General features: G+C 44.7%; 2 protein-coding genes across 4 annotated transcripts in view; one reads left to right on the top strand and one right to left on the bottom strand.

Annotated features, from left to right (window-relative positions):
* The window catches only part of LOC124336700, a 580,524-nt gene that overhangs the window by 116,522 nt on the left and 445,505 nt on the right, over positions 1-18,497 (top strand). The gene's annotated exons all lie outside the window — the stretch shown is intronic.
* On the bottom strand, positions 463-18,403 carry LOC124336038 (serine/arginine repetitive matrix protein 1-like). 3 transcript variants are annotated; one of them, XM_046789615.1, is made up of 8 exons: positions 18,335-18,403; positions 18,140-18,271; positions 17,910-18,063; positions 5,452-5,595; positions 5,049-5,111; positions 4,662-4,967; positions 1,603-4,588; positions 463-1,530 (listed from the first exon to the last, which is right to left on the bottom strand). In XM_046789615.1, exons 5-8 carry the CDS (start codon positions 5,058-5,060, stop codon positions 1,253-1,255), a joined length of 3,582 nt encoding a protein of 1,193 aa, XP_046645571.1. In that variant the 5' UTR covers positions 5,061-5,111; positions 5,452-5,595; positions 17,910-18,063; positions 18,140-18,271; positions 18,335-18,403; the 3' UTR covers positions 463-1,252. The 3 variants fall into 3 exon arrangements, with proteins under 3 accessions (XP_046645571.1, XP_046645570.1, XP_046645572.1); XM_046789614.1 differs by lacking the exons at positions 17,910-18,063; positions 18,140-18,271; positions 18,335-18,403 and adding an exon at positions 9,337-9,789; XM_046789616.1 differs by lacking the exons at positions 5,452-5,595; positions 17,910-18,063; positions 18,140-18,271; positions 18,335-18,403 and adding an exon at positions 9,337-9,789.

Here is an 18,497-nt window from a genome sequence, read left to right as displayed (position 1 = left end):
GCACAGATCTCGATTTCTTTCAGTCATTTTTTAATTAATCATTGTCGTGAATATTATTGCCATTGGAGAAATCAGACGCAACAACTAATCAGAAAATTCAACAAAATAGTCACCAATCGAATGATGGGGAAGACCAACGATTGAGAGAGAAAACGGAGAGAAAAAAATTTTTTTTTAAGGAGAAAGGAAACATTCATCGTCGGATTATTATTCTTGATTATATTATAATATTATGAAATAAACATAAAAATGAGAAAAGAGAGAGAGAGCTAGAGATTGGGTGATTTGCATATAATATGTATATATCTATGTATATAAATGATACAAGAGAATAAAAAAAGGCACTCTGAAAGGAGCGGAGCAGATCATCAAACTCAAATCTGTCGTTTCTAGTCCATCGGTCGGGCGGATCATAAATGTCCGTCACACACACACTCGGGTCGATCCACACGCTTTTTTAAAAAATAACATCACGAATCGGAGTCGAGTCACTTATTTTGTTTTGTCGTTTTGTTGTGTCACATTGTCCAAATTATTATTTTTTTGTCAAATTTTCCTGAGATCAAGTGCCTTTCAAGTTTGTTTTTTTGTTTGGTTTTTCTTCCTTTTTTTTTACTGAGAGAGATTCCAAAAAAAGATTCTTATATAATAACCACTGAAGAAATGTACAACAAATAACACAGCAGCAACGTGGGGGAAGAAGAAACAAAAAACAAAACGGGAATGAATTATAAATAACTTGAGGAGAAAAAACATTTGGAGATGTTTCTTTTCAAAAAAGGGTATAACTTAATAATAATAAAATAAAGCGCGGGATTTGTATGTGTCACGTCGTCTGTGCGTTTACGTCGATCGTCGGTCAATTACCGTCAAAATAAATAAAAAACAAATTCCGTCTTACTACATCCTCCTGCGTTCAAAACGCCCGCCAAATTGATTGTCATTTTAAATTAAAAAAAGAATAAAAACATAACATGGAAAGTGGTCAATTCAAACAATAAAACTGGATACTGAGAGTCGTCGTGTGTGTTTTTTAAAAACGTTGCTGTTGTTGATATTACGTGCCAAAAATTTCTAAATGTCAAATCGAGGAGGATTGAAAACCGGTGGGGCTCGGTGCGCAATAATTGGTCCGTCTGAGTTTCGTTACGTTACGTCACGTCACGTCGTCACAAAAATAAATAAAATAAATATTACGGTCGTCTAGCAAAAAAGGACCGAATTTCCCAGTCAAATCTCAGCGTCGTCCGTCTTATGTGCATTCGATGACTTGTGGCGCTTTGTTGGCCGTTTCGATGACGCTCGGTCTAGACGAATCGGCGTCGTAGTTTCCCGATGGCTGTCGCCCGTTTCCGCGCAGATTCCCTTCGTCGGGCGATTGAGACCGTCGGCCCGTTGTCGAATTGACGCCCAGCTCGTGGTGGTGCTCGTGCTGGCCTTGGTGGTGATGGTGTTGCTGAATGGCCAACGAGTCGCTATCACAGCTCATTCCGTCCAAACTCATTTCCTCATCCTTGTCCTCCATTCCTTCTGCAAAAATTAAATTAAAAACGTTAATCAAATCATTTGAAAGGAGAAATTAAATTTCACACTGTCAATTACCTTCGACATCCGAGCCGTTACAATCGTAGCCGGCCGAGTCGGTGGGCGACCGTTCAAGGGCCATCTCTTCCTCCAAACTGCTGGGCTTGCAATTGGTCGTCTTCCAGTGGGTCCGCAATCCGCTGGCGCTGATGTACTTCTTCTGGCATCCGCCGCAAGTGTACGGCCGCTCGTTGGTGTGCAATCGCTTGTGCAACTTCAAGTGGACGAACTGGGTGAATTTGGCCGGACACAAATCGCAGGCGTAGGGCTTCTGGCCGGAATGCAGTCGCAAATGGGTCTTGAGATTGGACGTGCTGCTGAACCTCTTCTTGCAAATGTCGCACTGGTGCGGTTTCTCCCCAGTGTGGACCAGGTGGTGCTTCTGAAGGTGGGCAAGCTGGGTGAAACTCTTGGTGCAGACGTTGCACTTGAAGGGGCGCTCGCCAGAATGCGTCCGCAAGTGAACTTTCAGGTTGGACAGCTGGCCGAACGTCTTGTAGCAAATGTTGCACTCGTAGTGCATTTTTCCATCCTTCTTCTTCAACGGGTACGGCAACGAGCGGTAGCCGCGCCCTTGGCTTCCGTTGGGAGACGGACTGCCCGATCCGATGGGAGACAGCGATCCGCTTCCGGGCGAGGTGTGGCAGTGCAGGGCCTGGCTGTAGTTGGGACTGAGAGATGAAGCGCTGGACCGGATGGAAGATTCGGACGGGTCACGATGGTCCCGGCAACGATCTCCTCCGTTACCGCCGGATGAAGAGGCGGCCGAAGCCGCTGGACTGTGCGGCATCGGTAAATGCGGATGGATGTGAGCGGCGGATGAGGAAGAAGAAGCCGAAGCCAGGGGGTGAGGGACGGTGGAAGTGCTGCCACTGCCTCCGCCGGCGGATGCACTCGATCCGGCTCCACCGTAAGCGTACATGTTGAAATGGGCCGAGGAGAACATCTGGGCAACGTTGTTGACGTTGTACAGTAAACTTCCGGCGGAGCTTCCGGCGGATTCATTATGCGGATGATGAGGAGATGGAGCCGATCGGCTGTTGGATCCGTTGCTGCTGGTGCTGTGGAACTGATGCGACTGCGACGGTTGCGGACTCCGGCTGTTGAACGGATGCGATCCGTGAGACGGATGGTGACCACTGAGGTGGTGGATGTGGTGGTGCTGCTGCCCACCGCCGCCGGTCGACGGCGAAGTGCTGGACTCGTTGCGGATGGATTTATTGATGGCTGTCGTCGAGCAGCTGGAATCCGGGCTGAGATGATTGGGATCCTTGCTGCTGAGGAGATCGCGCACGTCCGATCCGGTCGGAATGTTGTAGCGATGGAGTTTCTTGTACGGCGGATACACGACCGTCGAAATGGCCACGGGCACCGTCGTCGACGGCGCCAGGAGCAGGTGGGAAGACGAAGGAGACGATCGATGATGGCCGGAAGAAGATGAAGAAGAAGACGGAGGAGGTGGTGGCAGTGGAAGAGTCGCATTGGGCGGAGGCGGCAAAGATCCGGCAGACGAATCCGGTTTGGGGTGAGATTCGTTGGCCACGATGACTTGGACGGCCTCCTTGAATCGCTCCCGGTGATAAACCTCGTCGTAGTACTCCTGGCGCAAAAGCTCCGCTCCGCTTTCCTTTTTGGCCGCAGCGGCCACAGCGGCCACCACGGTGGCGCTGTTGTTGCCCTGGCGTCTCAGCAGGATGCTCTCCAAGATGCTTCCGTTGCTCAGCAACGAGTTGACGGGCGGCGGAGGCGGCGGAGGAGGAGGAACGACTTCCCGTCCGGCGGGCGAGCGGGATCGCGATCGCTCGTAGTTGATCCGGTGCTCCAGTTGCTCCCGGTTGGGATGGCGATGATGGTGCTCGTCGTAATCCATCGGTTCCGGCGAATAAGACTGCGGTGGCTGCGGATGACTACGCCGGAATCGAGGGCTGAGCGGCAGAGGGGCGACCGGTGAGAGTTGGGCCACCAAAGGCGCCGATTTGACCACCGACTGGGTCACCGGAGGCGAATGCTGTTGCGGAGGTGACGGGGCCAGTCGGTGGTGGTGCTGGGAGCGCGGAGGAGGAGCAACAACCACTTGATCGCGCTCCTCGCTGATGCTGCTGTGCCGGTAGTGGTAGGCCTTGGGCATTTTGATTTTGACTTTACGGTACTCGTTGGTGCTCCGGCTGTCCGACTGCGGCGATCCCTGCTGGGTCGACGCCGGAGGCTCTTCCGCCAACGGACTCAGACGACTGGTCGAACTGGGCTGGCCGGCAGCCGGACCCGTTGTCGACGAAGTGGAAGACGACGAAGACGACGAAGGCTTCCGGCTGAAATCCAGGACGTAGTTGTCGTTGTCAGAGTCGCTGGAATCTTCCGGCGGAGTCAGAGCGTCGTCGTGGTAGCCGTTGCTATGGTAACCTTCATCCGAGCGGACGGAACCTTCGGCGGTGGGTGTCATCTGGTGCTGGTGGTGCGGATGATTATCGCCGTGATCACGCCGGGTTGTTGTCGTCGTTGTTGTGGCCGTGGCCGTTGTTGTCGTGTCAACGGCCAGCGTGGCTTCCTTGGGCGATTGTTCGGCCTCTTTGTTGGCCGATCCAGTTGTATCCGCCGGATGTTGGAGTTTCTTGTGCTTGACTTTATTCTCTTCCGCCCTGGAACCGGAACCGGACGCTGCCGGACTCGACGGTCCCGTTTCATTGGGCTTCTTGATCTCGGCCGTCGACTCCGTGTCCGTTCCGTCCTCGTCGTTCTGCTGGACTTGCTGGCGGATCCTCTGGAGCATCAAGTCGCCGGTGACGGGGTAGTTGAGTCTCTCGGCAAACTCCTTGCAGTACCAGACGAGGAGTTCCTGATTGGGCAGGATCGGTTTGGTCGTGTAAAAGTAAATGTTCATCTTGTACTGGCAGGCGATCAGGTTCTGCGACTCGGACGAATAGGCCGGATTGACGTAGCGCATCCAGTTGGCCTTGGCCGTGTCGTAGCCGTCGATGTAATAAAAAACTTCGCTATTGTTGTACACCTAAATCAATAAATTTTCCGTTTAAATGTCGTCCTCACAACAAATGATTCTTAAAAATGGACACAAAACTCACCCTCCAAAAGTATTTGCGATTGGCGTGTTTGGGAACGTGATCCTTGGCGTAAATGTCACCGACCAAAGGTCCGAATCGGGTCCCTCGTGGAATGTAATCGCTGCTCCAGACGCCCAGCACGTCAGACAAGGCCTGGCTCGGCTTCAGTGTCAAATTTCTTGGCAACGACGTCTCGGCTCGGTTGACTCTTTCCGTACCGCTGCCGGGCTCCACAACGGCGTCCGGCACAATGTAAACGGCCAACTGCTCGAAATCCTCCTCGGCCAGCTCGGCTAAATCCCAACCACCTTCTTCCATTTTCGTTCCCTGATTGAATCAATACAAAAATTTCACAATGAAATATAACTGACAACGGTACCTATAGACAAAATGAAATGATTCACTCACTTGATTGGGCATGTTTAAGAATTGTTCATGATCACTCGACACCGTCAGCTCAGGGCGCAAATTCTGTAAAAGATAACGGAGCAGACATGAAAATCGACCGCGCCAACAAGGAAGAGCATTCCAAACTAAAACAGGCAAATCAAACATGGAAAATAACTAAGGCTACAAGATGTGTCGACAACTGGCCTCAACGACGGCCTTGAATTGCGGTGCAACTCTAGACGGGCAAATAAAAAAAGTCAACGCCCCCCTATAGAACTCTCTCTACACTACACCAACAACCAACGGTAATAAGCGCCATCTCTCTCAGAAAATGCTACTATTGCGTCAGAAGTAAAAATACCAATCCGAGGGTACATTGACTCTTTATTTTGAATGAGAAAACGTGAATTAATTTGTTTACCTTTGCGTCTTTTTAGATTTGTGTATGTCTTCAAATTCAAATTAGAAGGAGAGAGAGAGAAAAATAAGTCTCGTCTGTGTCGGGGATTTTAATTTCGTTTTGTTTTGTTTAGTCAGTCAGTCAGTTGTAGTTGGTCAATTCCTCCTGCATCATACAAAAAAGAAAAGAAATAAAAATATTGTCATGAAATAAAAGAGAAGATTTTTTTGTTTTTGTTTTAAATATGTTTAAATTATCGGATAAGATTTGATTTTTTTAACCCTTTCGTGATCATCCTATTCTTTTTTGGTTTTTTAAGGACATGTGAAGGTGCCGAAATAAAACGTGAACGGGTTTCCGGCATGTAGGGCGAAAGGTAAAGTAGGTGGAGCTTAAATGAAACTCCTCCCCCAAGACTATTACACGCACACACACCTGCCGTGAAGAACAAATTCGTGCGCGCACTTTCAACCTTTTTCTCTTGCTCCTGCTCCCGTGCAGTCGACTTGTGTATCATTTTCGCGATTCATCGAAACGGAATATCGCAACGGCGATGACACGAGAAGTTGATGCCCGTTATTTTGTTCCCGCCAGGCAATCGCTCAAACACGATCTGTCGTCGTGATGACAGGAAACTTGCCCTCTCGATCGGCTTTTCGTTTCCAGTTATAAATAAACCCACACATATAACTGGACTCGATTCCGACGGCTATTTTTAAAAAGAATTCAAAGTTTTGGAAGGGAAGTGTTGGATGGACTGGGACGGATAGTCCGAAACACAAAAGAATAAGCGACGCCAGTGAAAAGAGTCCAAGGACAAACGTCACTTCATCTTTCGCCGCTGTCGGGAAAAGAAAAAAAGAAACAAAAAACTTTGACCGGATGAGATGAGAGAAAAAGAAGGATCCTATTTTCACGCAACCCCACAGTTCAGGTGTGTAACGGGACTCTCTCTCGTCGACATCCGCTATGTCTCCCATTTAAATCGAACCCTTCCCCTCCTTTTTTATTTCTCATCGTGAATCGATGAGCGTGATCAGCGTGAGTGACTACATTTCGCCAAACATTCTGCGGGGCCTGGCAAAAAATCCCGAAAAAAAACAAAAGACAAAAAAATTGTGTGTCAATGACCGCTGGACCTTCTTCTTCTTCTTTTATTAGATCAGAAAAATTATTTTTTTCTTTTTTTTTTGTTTTTTGGCGCACGGACCATTTCCCACAGACGCGGGACTCCCGCGGCTGCTTTCTTTCTATCTATTTTTCTCTCGAGCGCACTGTTTTTTATTTATTTGATAAACACGCAATTAACCAAAAAATAAAAATATTGCGATCGAGAAACAAAAAAAAAGTGTTCACGTTCGCTGGCGCGTGAACACACAAAAAACAAAAAGAATTACGTGAAGTTCTCCGAAAATGAACGAAACAAAAAAAAAAAAGCCCGGGGGAGTGTGTCACTACGGCCAATGCCTCGGGATAAACGTGGTCGACTATTATGTCGTATACACGCTTCACCACCTACTGAATAACACACCTGGAATCTTCTAGGAGGGGTGGGAATGGTGGTGGTGAGGGGGGAAGAAAAAAAATTTACCACTCTTGAGGAATCGAAACCGGTTCTACAGTTCCTACCTGTTCATAACAGAGAGAGAGAGAGAGGAGGCCCCCCGAAAGGGACACTAGATATACACACTCGGCTCGCGGTCAATGAACTCTCCGAAGAAAAACAAAAGCCGCAGCAGCCGCAAACTATTTCCCAAAGCTCGTGCATGCTGTAATTTGGTTTTTGGTTTTTGGTCTCTGTCCTATTATTATTTGCCACTGGTGTGTTAGCCAATAAACGCTATCACGGACTTGTGATGTGCTCCACAATTCCACATTGGCTTGGCTTACATCTGACGCACTTTCCTTTATGACGCGGATATCATTTTCAAATTAGAGAAACAAAAACACAATTTCTCTTGAAATGGATTTAAAACAAATTATTATTTTTTTTTTTCGGTTTGGAAGATTCACGGAAAAGGAAAGGTAAAAAAGAGAGACACACGTAACACGAACGGTAAGGATCCCGTTATTGTGGAAACGCCAGAGGCGTCTAGTGGTAGACCATCCGGTGAAGATTTTTCAACTTGTCATTTTTTCGTTTGAGGGGGGAAAGAAGAAGAATAGAAAAATGATAGAAAGAACCTTCACCTGTCTCCCCCCACCACTAAACCCCCCCTCCACCACCACCCTTCCAGGTGGAAAATACAGCTATAAGGGCTTGATAAGAAGCGAGATGTGAGAGAGTGTAAAGAACCGTTAGATGGTCGCTCCACCCTATCCACTTCTTCTTCTTCGAAGAAAATGAAAAACAAGTCTAGAAAAAAGATCCGTTAGGTGAGTGGATAACACACCCAGTCGCTGTTACAACCATGGCGAGGCCCTGGTGGAGGTTAAACGCATCTTTTAAAAATGATCGATTTTTTCTATTTTTTGAGGTCAAATCGAAATGAAGGAATTGGAGTGAAAGTATCGAATGCTCAGCGGCAGCTGCTGCTGCTGCTGATTGACCATCACCGTTGAAGAAGAAGATGGGAGAGAGAAAAGGTCACGGATGTTTGACTATTGTCGACCAGCTGCTGGACATGTACAGTTATTTGTTTCCAGCTCATCATCAAATGTCCCGTTTTTCTTTCCAAGTCTCTCCCCCCCTCTCTTTGATCATTTTTTATTCTTCTCGTCACACCGCCACTTTTCCTTTTTCGACAGAGAGAGGGGGAGGGAGTCGATTATAAATTCACCTAACGGGATCACGTCCCCTACACACAGACACACAGGAGACAACGGAATCTTTCCCTAGCTTCTAATAACGGGATCGCTGATTAACATCACCAACCCACCCCTGGGCAATAATTTTATATTTCGTCTCGGTTTCCTGTTATTAAATAACGTGAAATAAAAATGGAGAACCCCTTTTTTCCGCTACATGTCACACACAACACACCGCAGAAGAAAAAGTTCAACCGCCAAACAGACAAATAACCGATCGGCCAAATCAAAACAGGATACGGAAATTGTCTTGTTGTTTTTCTTTCTTTCACCTGAAAGAAAAAGAAAGAAAAAGGGAAAAGAAGGAAAAACGCGGAAGGGACCGTGACCTCCGCGCTGCACACACACACACACAACAAAACGGAGGTGCAATCACCTTTGTGATGCGCTAAAGTTCATCCGTAAAAAGAAATGAGGGGGGAGAGATCCGTCAACTTTTTATTTTTCCATCTTTCGACTTTTCTTTCTCATCCATTTCGGTGCGGATGTGACCTTGGAAGATCCAGCCCCCCTCACCTTTTTTTTTCCTTTTTATGTTCCTAAACGGCCGAAGACGCAAAAATGTTTTCGGGGGGGAAGAAGAAGATGGAAAAGGTAAAAAAGAAGAAGATAGAAAGGCCAATGTGCTGCGTTCATGACATCGCCGGCTGGAAATAAGAAGAAGAAGAGAAAAGCCCAAGGTTGGTCGTTCACCTTTCGCCCAGCGCTATCACACACACCTTTTGGCTGAGACGAACTTCCTTGTTTTGGTCTTGTGCTTGTCTATGTGACGTGAGTGTGTGCGTATGCGCTCGGTCGTCGTCCTAAAATGGAAAAGACACGGCCACTGTTCTTCTTGACACGCGGCCAAAATAAAAATAAAAATTGATTGGAATTTTTATTTTGTTTCGGTTTCTTTTCACTCCCCAAGTCGAAAGAAAGAAAGAAAGAAAGAAAGTGGAGAAAATGTTTAGAGTTTCCGGACAATTTTCCAGGAGGAGATTGAACGAATAAACGGGAGAAAGTATATGGTCCGAGGGGGGAAATCGGTCAGTTCGCCAATTGCGCAATAAAAAAATTCGTCAAGTCAATTTGGAATTTTTTGGTGTAAATTTTTACCTGCGATGATCGACCGTCGTCATGGAAACGATGAACTGCTGCGGGAGGCACTTTTGCGCTGTCCTTTTTGAAGTCGAAAATGAGTTACGTCCAGGAAGTGAGGGTGAAAAATAAATTCCTTCCGGAATAATTTCCAAGAAAGAAAAAATCCAAGAAAATCCGGGGCGGATTGGAAAATCCACGAAGAAATAACAACACAACACGGAAGTTTTTCTTTTTTTCCTTTTGAAAGAATTAAAAAATATCACTGTCTGCGCCAAGCCGAAAAACAAAAATTGTCTGGGTATGCGTGCGAGAGAGAGAGAGAGAGTCAATGACTTTTGATGAATTTGTCAAAAGTTGTTTTTTTCTTTTCTTTTTAAAAAATTTTTAAAAAAAGGGAGACACGTATCAACTTGTGTGCGTCTATCTCGATTGGCGGTCGTGGAACTAGTGACGGCAACTTGGCTCTATCCTCAGACCCTTAGCCGCCCTTAGCCGCCCATCGCAGCTGAGGAGAATTTTGGTTTTCCGTTTGCTGGGCCAGGAGGGAGGAGTAAAAGAAAAAACAGGAGGTGGGCCCAACCACCGACCCGAGGACGATACACACACAACAAGAACCGGCTTCTTCTTCTTCTTGTAGTGTGCGAGTTGCTTTTTTTTCTTCTCTCACTCGAGGGAGAAAAAAAAAAATAAACCGAACGAAAAATGTTGATCGAATCCGTGCCGTGTTTCACGGAGTATAACCGTTACAATTCCGTAATGGAGCTCGACTCTCTCTCTTTGATATTTTTTCCCTACAAATATATATATATAACGTTGATTCGCATCCAGCGCGTAAGAATTCACCGGAATTCATCGGATGAGAAAAATTGAATCATTTCGAATCGTTTTGTCACAAAAAAGTTAATAGACGGACATGATTTGAAGTGCAAGTCACGATTGGGGAGCGATGACATTTGTCCATTTTTATATAACTAAAAAACCCGGGAAAAATAAAAATAAAAATCGAAAACAACAATCACAAATTCAGGGGGGTGCACAAAACATTTAACTTCTGGGTTGTGTAGGGGGGAAAAGAAAAAAGGATTTCGTGTTATTCGATGGTGGTGGTGGTGGGGGGAAGAAGTAGAAGGATATACCTGCAAGAGTTCATTGACCGATCGGGTTTTTGGTTACGGCATATAGACCCACACACACACACAGGTGCGCTGTGGTGGGAAGGAACGACGTAAGAGAGTCCGGGCTTCTTTCTTTTTTCTTTTTTACCTGGTGAAGTTGATAAAAACAACCGATGGGCCAACTTGTAGAGAGGCCGCCTCGTGTGTGAGAGAAAGTTGGTGGACGGAAGTGGAGCACTTCCGATGGAATCTCATTTGATTTTTCCCAAAAAAGTGAAGAAATCCTCTGACGTGAAAAGAAAAAAAAAATGGGCGACGTGACGTACACATACGCGCGTTCAACGCAACTGTATGGACAAACTTTGTCACTGCGTGTTCTCGTTTCTCCTCCTGAAGAATTTACATAGACAATTTTTTACAAAATTGATACAAAAGTCCTTGTAAAAATTTTGTTTTTTTACCTGTCGGTTTGTGTGTGCGTACGTGAGCCTATATGGTTACCTTCAATCAGGCCAATGAACCCCAATAGAGTTCTCCCTTTTTAAAAACAAAAAAATAAAATGTAGATACATTTCCCTTTTTTTCTATCCTACTATAATGTTAAAAAAAAAGTTCTTCCTTATTCTAGGGTCAACCAAGGTCGGTCCCCCCTTCAAATAGTCGGGGACCCTTCCCGGCCTTCCAAGGGGCTGCACACCAAATGTTCTATAGAGACCTTCAATATGACATTTTATTTTTTTCTTAATATAAAAAAGATGAGAGTGAGAGAAAACCTCCAGCGGTCACAAGATGTCTTGAACAATTTCAGTTCAAAAGGTCATGGCCGAAAGGAAGGAACAAATAAAAAAAATATTCCAAGGGACCGGCTACTGATAGATCCTTGTGGGCCGGGCAGTTTTTTGAAAATAAAAGATTGAAATGAAGATGGGTGGCATGCACGACCTCTCAACAAACCCCCCCATCCTTTTTTTTAAAAAGAGAATCTTTTCTCCTGTGCAATAAGATAAGGCGAAATATAAAAATCTATTCCCATCTCCTATGGAGCGCAGTGCAAGTAATACAAGTGTGTGTCCCAAGTTGTATTGTGTTGCTTTTTCCCTTTTCATTTCCTTGTCCGTGTGTCCAAAGGTTAACGGCCAAGACTGGCGTTCAAATCACCGACTTTGGGCTAGAGTCACGTACAGTCATCGGGAGAGTCTGATCGAACATTCCGTCCCGGTACACCGGCACAAAAGATTTTTTTTTTTTATTTTTAAATAGAGAAAATAACATCCAGGACAAATTCGGTTTTTATTGCCGAGCGTGTTCTATATTTTCCGCCCATTATCGCCCTGTACCGTACACTAACTCTCTTTCGTAGTGTCTAAACGAGCCGCGGGAGAAAGAAAACCAAAATAAAAAAACAACAACAAACAAACGGACTTGGTATAGTACAGACACAAAATGGTTAGCTACAAGAGAAGAAGAAGAAGAACTGTTACACGGCGACCGAGCGACCGAACGAAGGCGACATGAAATACTTTCGTTGATTCGGGGCCATCCGCGGTTATTGTCCTACTTTTTTTTTCGGCTAGCGATTCGGCCGTATATACATTTGCACGTTAGAAGACGAAGGAAAAAATAAAATCCAGAAACTTCGCTGGAAGAATGCGGCAGAGACAAACAGCAACAACTGGAAGATCTGCTGTTGCTGCTGCTGCTGCTGCCAAATAATATTTGACTTGAGACCAACAAAAACAGGTCCCAAATCTCTTTTGGGTTGATACTTGATGATAAGAAGAAACGAGATGATTCAAATGCGCGTAGGTTGGAAAAACCGTTATTGGTCGAGCTGAAAGTTCTTTTTCATCTCCCCCTCAACCCAATAGACGATGATGATGAAACTCTCGTTCTCGAACCGCTCCGACGACATCCCGGAAGAGTCGGGAAAAAAAGGTGAAAGGACGTGTGTGCATGTGCAGGAGGGCCGCCCTTTTTCTGGCCGACTGCCAATTTTTTCTCCACATAGAGAGAAACAAACGGATTTTTTGACTAGAAGAAGAAAAACGAAACAGACTCAAACGGCCACAAGGTGATGGCCGGTTATTGTCCCACTTCTTTTTTTGGTTGTTTTGTTTCCAGCTATGTGTGTGTGTGTGTGTGCACCTATAGGGAATTATCATCAGCGAGAAGAACCGCTAATGACGCGACCACCGTCTTGTCTATGTGTTCCATGTGCAGAGCACAAGAAGAAAAAAAAACAGGGCGAACGCGCACATAACGGGCGCTGATTTTCCTTGTGTTCCAAAGCACAAACGATTTGGTTTCTGGCCCAGAGAAATGGTTTCATTTTTTTTTCTTCTTCTTCTTCTTTTGTTTTTCTCGTCAATTTTTTTTCTCAAATGGATAAAGATAGAAAGGAGTTGCTGGCTTTCCTCGACACCCACCTGCCCATTACGATGCGCAGCACCTTCCTTGTAATAATAACAAATAAAAATATCGACGGCCATTATCTAATTGTCCCGGAGGCAAAACGGAAGGATATGGTGCACATCGGCGGAGAAAAAAAATACTCGAGCGGGAGAATCTTTAATAAACGCTCAAGTAGGCGTGGCCAACATGAATGGATAGTATAGTACTTTTTGTCTACTTATATTTAGACGCACAATCAGCAAGTGCTGACTTCTTCGGTACACACGAAATGTACCTACCAAAAAAAAAAATACAAGGAGAAGAAGAAGAACCGGCGGGAGAATCAACTATACCAGTCTGGGTAACTGGGACAACGACCGGCATTTACCTGACTAGTAGGAGGAGGAGGGGGAGAAAGAAAGAAAAAAACAGACGACGACCATTCGGGCAAAAGTACCGAAAGTTCTCCTTTTCATTTTTTTTTTCTTCTTCAGCAGCACAACTCCCGTCAGACGGCCTTTTCTTCTTAACTGCGTTCGCCTTCGTGCAGAGCTTATAGAGGGCGAACGGCGAGGCCATTAAAAAAGAATCGAGACTTGCGCATATCACGACGTTGAACTCTCTCGATAATCAAGAGGATTGCTGTCAATTGATAAGGAAAATTCGATCGACAAAACAATAAAAAGAAATAATAATATTTTTTCGAGCTTTTTAAAAGGAACGGGGTAGTAGCATATTATCGCCTGAGGCTTTTGTTCTTTTTAAAAAACAACAGGTGATTGTCAATGGTTTATTATATAGAGCTGTCAACGTGTATATACGGCGTCCTAGTCCAGAAATTTTCTAACTTTTTCCGGGAGTATTTCTTGTTGATGGCCATAAATAATCGACACACACGTGCCAGTTGTACACACGTCCAAAAGGAAGACATAAAGAAAAATGCCGAGTTGTGTTTCAGCTGCTTATTATTTGAAAAGAGAGTGTTTTTATACATGTTGAGTTGTGTAGCATCATCATGATTTTTTCCCGGGAATAAAACAGAAAGAAACAGAGCGTGACAGTGAGGATAGAGGCTACACCCCGCCAAATAAAACGAACGAACGAAAAAGAATCAGTCGTATATAATCAATCACAAGATCTTTCATCAGCGTTTCGTGAAACAACTCAAATGTAGATTGAAAGAAAAACGAGTTTTATTCAAATGTCGGTCAAACTTGTGCCCGGAGAGGTCGTCCGGGGAAAAAAAGATTGCGCAAACGGAGAGAGAAAAAACAAAAAACAATTTCAGAAAAACCAGAGAATTTGAAAATCAAAATCATTTCCAGTGACGTCAAACGAAACAGCAAACACGACACACATGTTTAAAAAACACAAAATTGTTGTCCGCTAAGAAAACAAAAACATTGAGGTCGGCAGGCCAATCAAAATCGAAACGAACAAAACAAAACAAAAAAAAAGCATTTGGCTGCGGTTGTTCATTACGCACTCCGTTATATGTGTGAACATTTTTATTTTAGGTAAAAAAAAAAAAAAAAAAAAAAAAAAGAAATGGCGGCCGCGGGAGCCGACTGTTGCTTTTCAAAGACGACCGTCGGCGCATATGCCGGTTGGAGAAAGAAAGAAAAAAAAAAAGAGGTAAATAAGAGGGGAGAGAAAGAAAGAAAGATGTGTGCCAACGAACGGGAGTAACCCACACTCACACACATCTTGATGACTTGGAGGTAGTCGGAGAAAAAACCGAAACGTAAAGAAATAGAGGTCGAGACTTTCCTTGTTAACATTCGATGGAGAGAAAAAAGAAAAAAAAGATTCTCCTAGTGGTGATGGTGGCGATAGAGGAGGAGCTTCATTTGAATATTACGGGAGAACTTAATAATCAAAAGGTATTCGTTTCACCTTGAGGCTATGGAGCAACCCAAGGAAAAAGGGTTGTCGGGGTCTATTCTTTTGTTTCCTTCATCACGGAGAGATGATGAAATCACAAATTTTTCTTCAAACTGGTATATAACAATATAAAGAAATATATATACTCCATTACTCACACGTCAAATCCTGTGACAAGTTAAAAAAGAGAGAGACCTCGTTTCACCTGTCCCCCGACACAAGTCAAAGTGATTCCCCGTTTGCAACGCAATTGACCCAATAAATAATTGGAATATGCAAATTGCTGTTTTTTTTTCCTTGTACGCAGGTTCAACTTGGAGGGGGGGGGGGGGGTTGTGTCGGTCTAACGGGTCGCCATGATACATATGTTTCATCCATCATTGAACAGAAAAGATTTTGTTAATCCCCTCAATTTTCTTTCTTCTACTACGTCGGTTCAACGTGCCCAAATTGAGGAGGACAAAACTATTTTAAAAAATTAAGAAAAACCGGTCGCCAATAAGCGGCGGATTTTTGTTGTTCCGTTACGGTGTCCGAGCGATCTGGATTTAGCGGTTTTTATTCAAAAAAGGGTAAAGTAGAAAAATAACAAATGATGGACCTGGCGCTGCAGCTGCTCGGCCGTTTTCTTGTCCAGCGGCCAATGAAAAGGAGAAGGAAAAAGTCGACCTGCATTTCTCCCACAGCTACTCTCTACGATCATGTTTTGAAATTATTATTTTTCAAACAAACATCTGTCCTGGGTTTTAAAAAATTCAAGAAAAACTAGTTGCCGTTCTGTCAACATTTTTCAAAAAAATTTTAAATTGCGCCGGATTGAAATTATTTTTTAAAAGCGGATGGAACATCCGCACAAATTCATTGAATTTGTTAAAAAAAAGGAGAAAAAAAAATCAGCGGTGACTATGTAAAGTATTGACTCTCTCTCTGAATGTGTAGGAAAGAAAAAAATAATAAAAGAGAATAGCGGTTACACGGTGGTGGCGGAAAAAAGAGTCCCGGCCGCCGCCATTGCATCCAACCAATGCCAAGGTTAGCGGGCCAGGCCACTCTCGGTCACTGGCCCAGTTAAAAAAGAAGAAGACGGATCCGATCGTTTCTTTCTATTTCTTTTTTGTGTAACCCGTCCAGGCTAATAAGACTCTCTTCCTTTTTCTTTCTAGTCCTTTCTTTCTTTCGCCTTCTCCGTATTAGTCGTCGAATCCATCAATCGATTATTGGAAATAGCAACGGGACAAGTCAAAAACAAAAAAGGGCCATCTCGAAATTCAAATCAAAAGTCGTTTTGTTTTCTAAATAATTGAAAGGATATAGAATCACTCGAAACTCTGAGGGGGCGCAATTCGAGACACTTCTTGTTGGTCATCATCATCGTCTCTCCCCTTTCATCCGTACAATGTACAGGAAAAGCTGTTAGGGGGCTCCGATGATGGGCCCCCGCTAATTGCCATACACCAGAGAGCCCGATTTTTATTTACACAAGTCATATAGCCTATTTAGCCTAAGAAAGAAATGAAATAATAAAAAAAAAAAAGGAAAACACGTGGGACTCCCTCGACTGGAATGAAAACTGAAAATAAAAAATGTTTTTAGAGAGGACGTTGACTCGGCTGCGGTTCTGTACACAACAGAAGTAGGTAAGTGCGACCGCCCTATCTGACTGCCTCAAGTCGACTTGGCAAGTCCACTTTTTTCTTCTTCTCCTTACACACACACACTCACGGTGGGGGAAGAGAGACAGTGAAACACATTGCGTAGATGTTGCAATAATCTTTTTCCGGGACCATAATTGAACGACAAGCTCGACCTATTTTCCCTACACGCTGGGCTCCTCCCGTTTTACAACTAGTCTTTCGCCATCTGTGTAAGATTCGTTCGTCCTTGCACGTTCACGACACGATTGCGTTAAGGGATTGCGTACGTGACCTCCATCGGAATTTGATCGCATCCCCGCCAAAAAGTGATGCGATTTATATACAAACTAAGCGTTATTTGATCAAAATGGAGAAGCTGGATGCAGGATTCTTCCTGTGGTATTTTACACTCTCCTTTCCTACGGGGGGGTTGGCAGGGTTGAACAGGGTGTATACAGCTATTCGTCCTTTCTTTTAAAGGTCAAATAGCTGGTTGAAAAGAAGAGGAGCGTCCAACAGGTAGGAAAGGGGGAGAGAGAGAATGATCCGAGTGTTTTTCTTTCTCAAAAGAAGAAGAAGAAGAGTCTTTGTTTGTTGTGTGCGGAGGGTGGCTTGATTCTCTTCGCTTTTTATTTTCTAGAAGGAAAGGGGGGGGGGGATGGATGGATGGATGGCTGCTAACGGTGAAACTGAAAATATTAGAAGAAGAAACGGGAACGGATACAAACAATAGCGGCGGCCCCTCCGACCGACCCCAAGTGAGGGAGCCTCTTCTAGTCTGGTGCTGGAAGGGCACACACACACAAAAAGAAGAAGAAGAAGGGGGGAAGATAGAATAGACGAGAATAGACGGGAAAAATGTGGCCTAGTGAAGTCAAAAGTGTTCTCGAAGAAAAGGTATATATAAGAAGAACAACCGGCTGAAGGGGAGGAGAAAAAGTTCAATGACCGAAGCTCCTGCTGGGGTTTTTCTCCCGTAGCTCTTAACCACCAACTGAAGAAGAAAGTAGGTGACTCGACTAGCCGGCTCTCAAAGTCGACTCGAGAGGGAGCTGCTGCTATGCTATACGGCCCACGGTTTCTTCTTCTTCTTCTTCTCCGGTCGCAGCCAACCGAGAAGCATTTTCTCCCCCTCCTCCTCGATTCCAGCTGTTGTTCCCTATCCCTTTCTACTACACACACACACACGCATAGAGATAGACACACACTGTAGGTGACTGGGCCAACGACCGGCAATAACCTTAACGAACAAAAACCACCCCAGCACGAATAGACCGACACCGTTAGTTCTCACCGTACCTCCCGAGGACGGGCGAAATTAACGGTGCACGGCACGAAGGAAGAATGTGTTTCCCTCTTCGCGTGGGGGTCTCTCTCACGATTATACGGGACGGAATCATTCTTCCCTTTTTTTCTCCTATATGCTCCCCCCCCCCATTTCTCGACTCGTATATCCCACGAACGAGTCGTGATGCGGAAAATCTATTGAGCAAAATTGTTGAATGTCAGCTACCCACGATTCATGGCCTGCTGGAAAGTGCAATGTCATTTGGTGATGGCTTACCTGTGTTGTGCTTCTGGGCGGAAGAGGTCATCCGATACATTGGAGAAGTTTTTTGGGGGGATGAGCCAAATGTCATCATCAAGTGGCACGTCAGCTGGTGCTCATTACTGCTGTCTGCATTATTTCGGTTGCAGACATTTCTATTTTCCACCGTCTGTGTGATTCAAAAATACAATTGGTCAGTGGAGTTGGTTTACAAGCTCTTTAGTCGTTACATATTATATATATACTCTCTTGTTCGACTCGAAGGTTGTACTAGTCGACGCAATACGACACTCGAACCACCTCTTTTTATTCCCAGATCTCGTTGCGATTGGATCATGACGACTCATCGGAAATGTACCGGGTCATACATTAAAAGCCTGCAACATTAGATCAACAGTTTAGATGGCCAATGCAGTTTAATTATAGTATTTTGGTTATACGATAGTCTGTTCGCAAGGGCAACGGCGAAAGAAAACCGAGAGAGTTCAATGAACTTAACTCTTGAAGTCGACACTGCAATTTGGTTCTACAGAAAATCAACAAAACAGCACCACGCCACCTAGCGCTCGTTTCGGAACTCAATTGTCCTATCGAAAACGAGAA

The sequence above is a fragment of the Daphnia pulicaria genome, chromosome 4, assembly GCF_021234035.1.
Source record: "Daphnia pulicaria isolate SC F1-1A chromosome 4, SC_F0-13Bv2, whole genome shotgun sequence".
NCBI classification, from domain to species: domain Eukaryota; kingdom Metazoa; phylum Arthropoda; class Branchiopoda; order Diplostraca; family Daphniidae; genus Daphnia; species Daphnia pulicaria.
The sequence above is the reverse complement of the archived record's forward strand: the minus strand, read 5'-3'. Positions and strand labels throughout refer to the sequence as shown.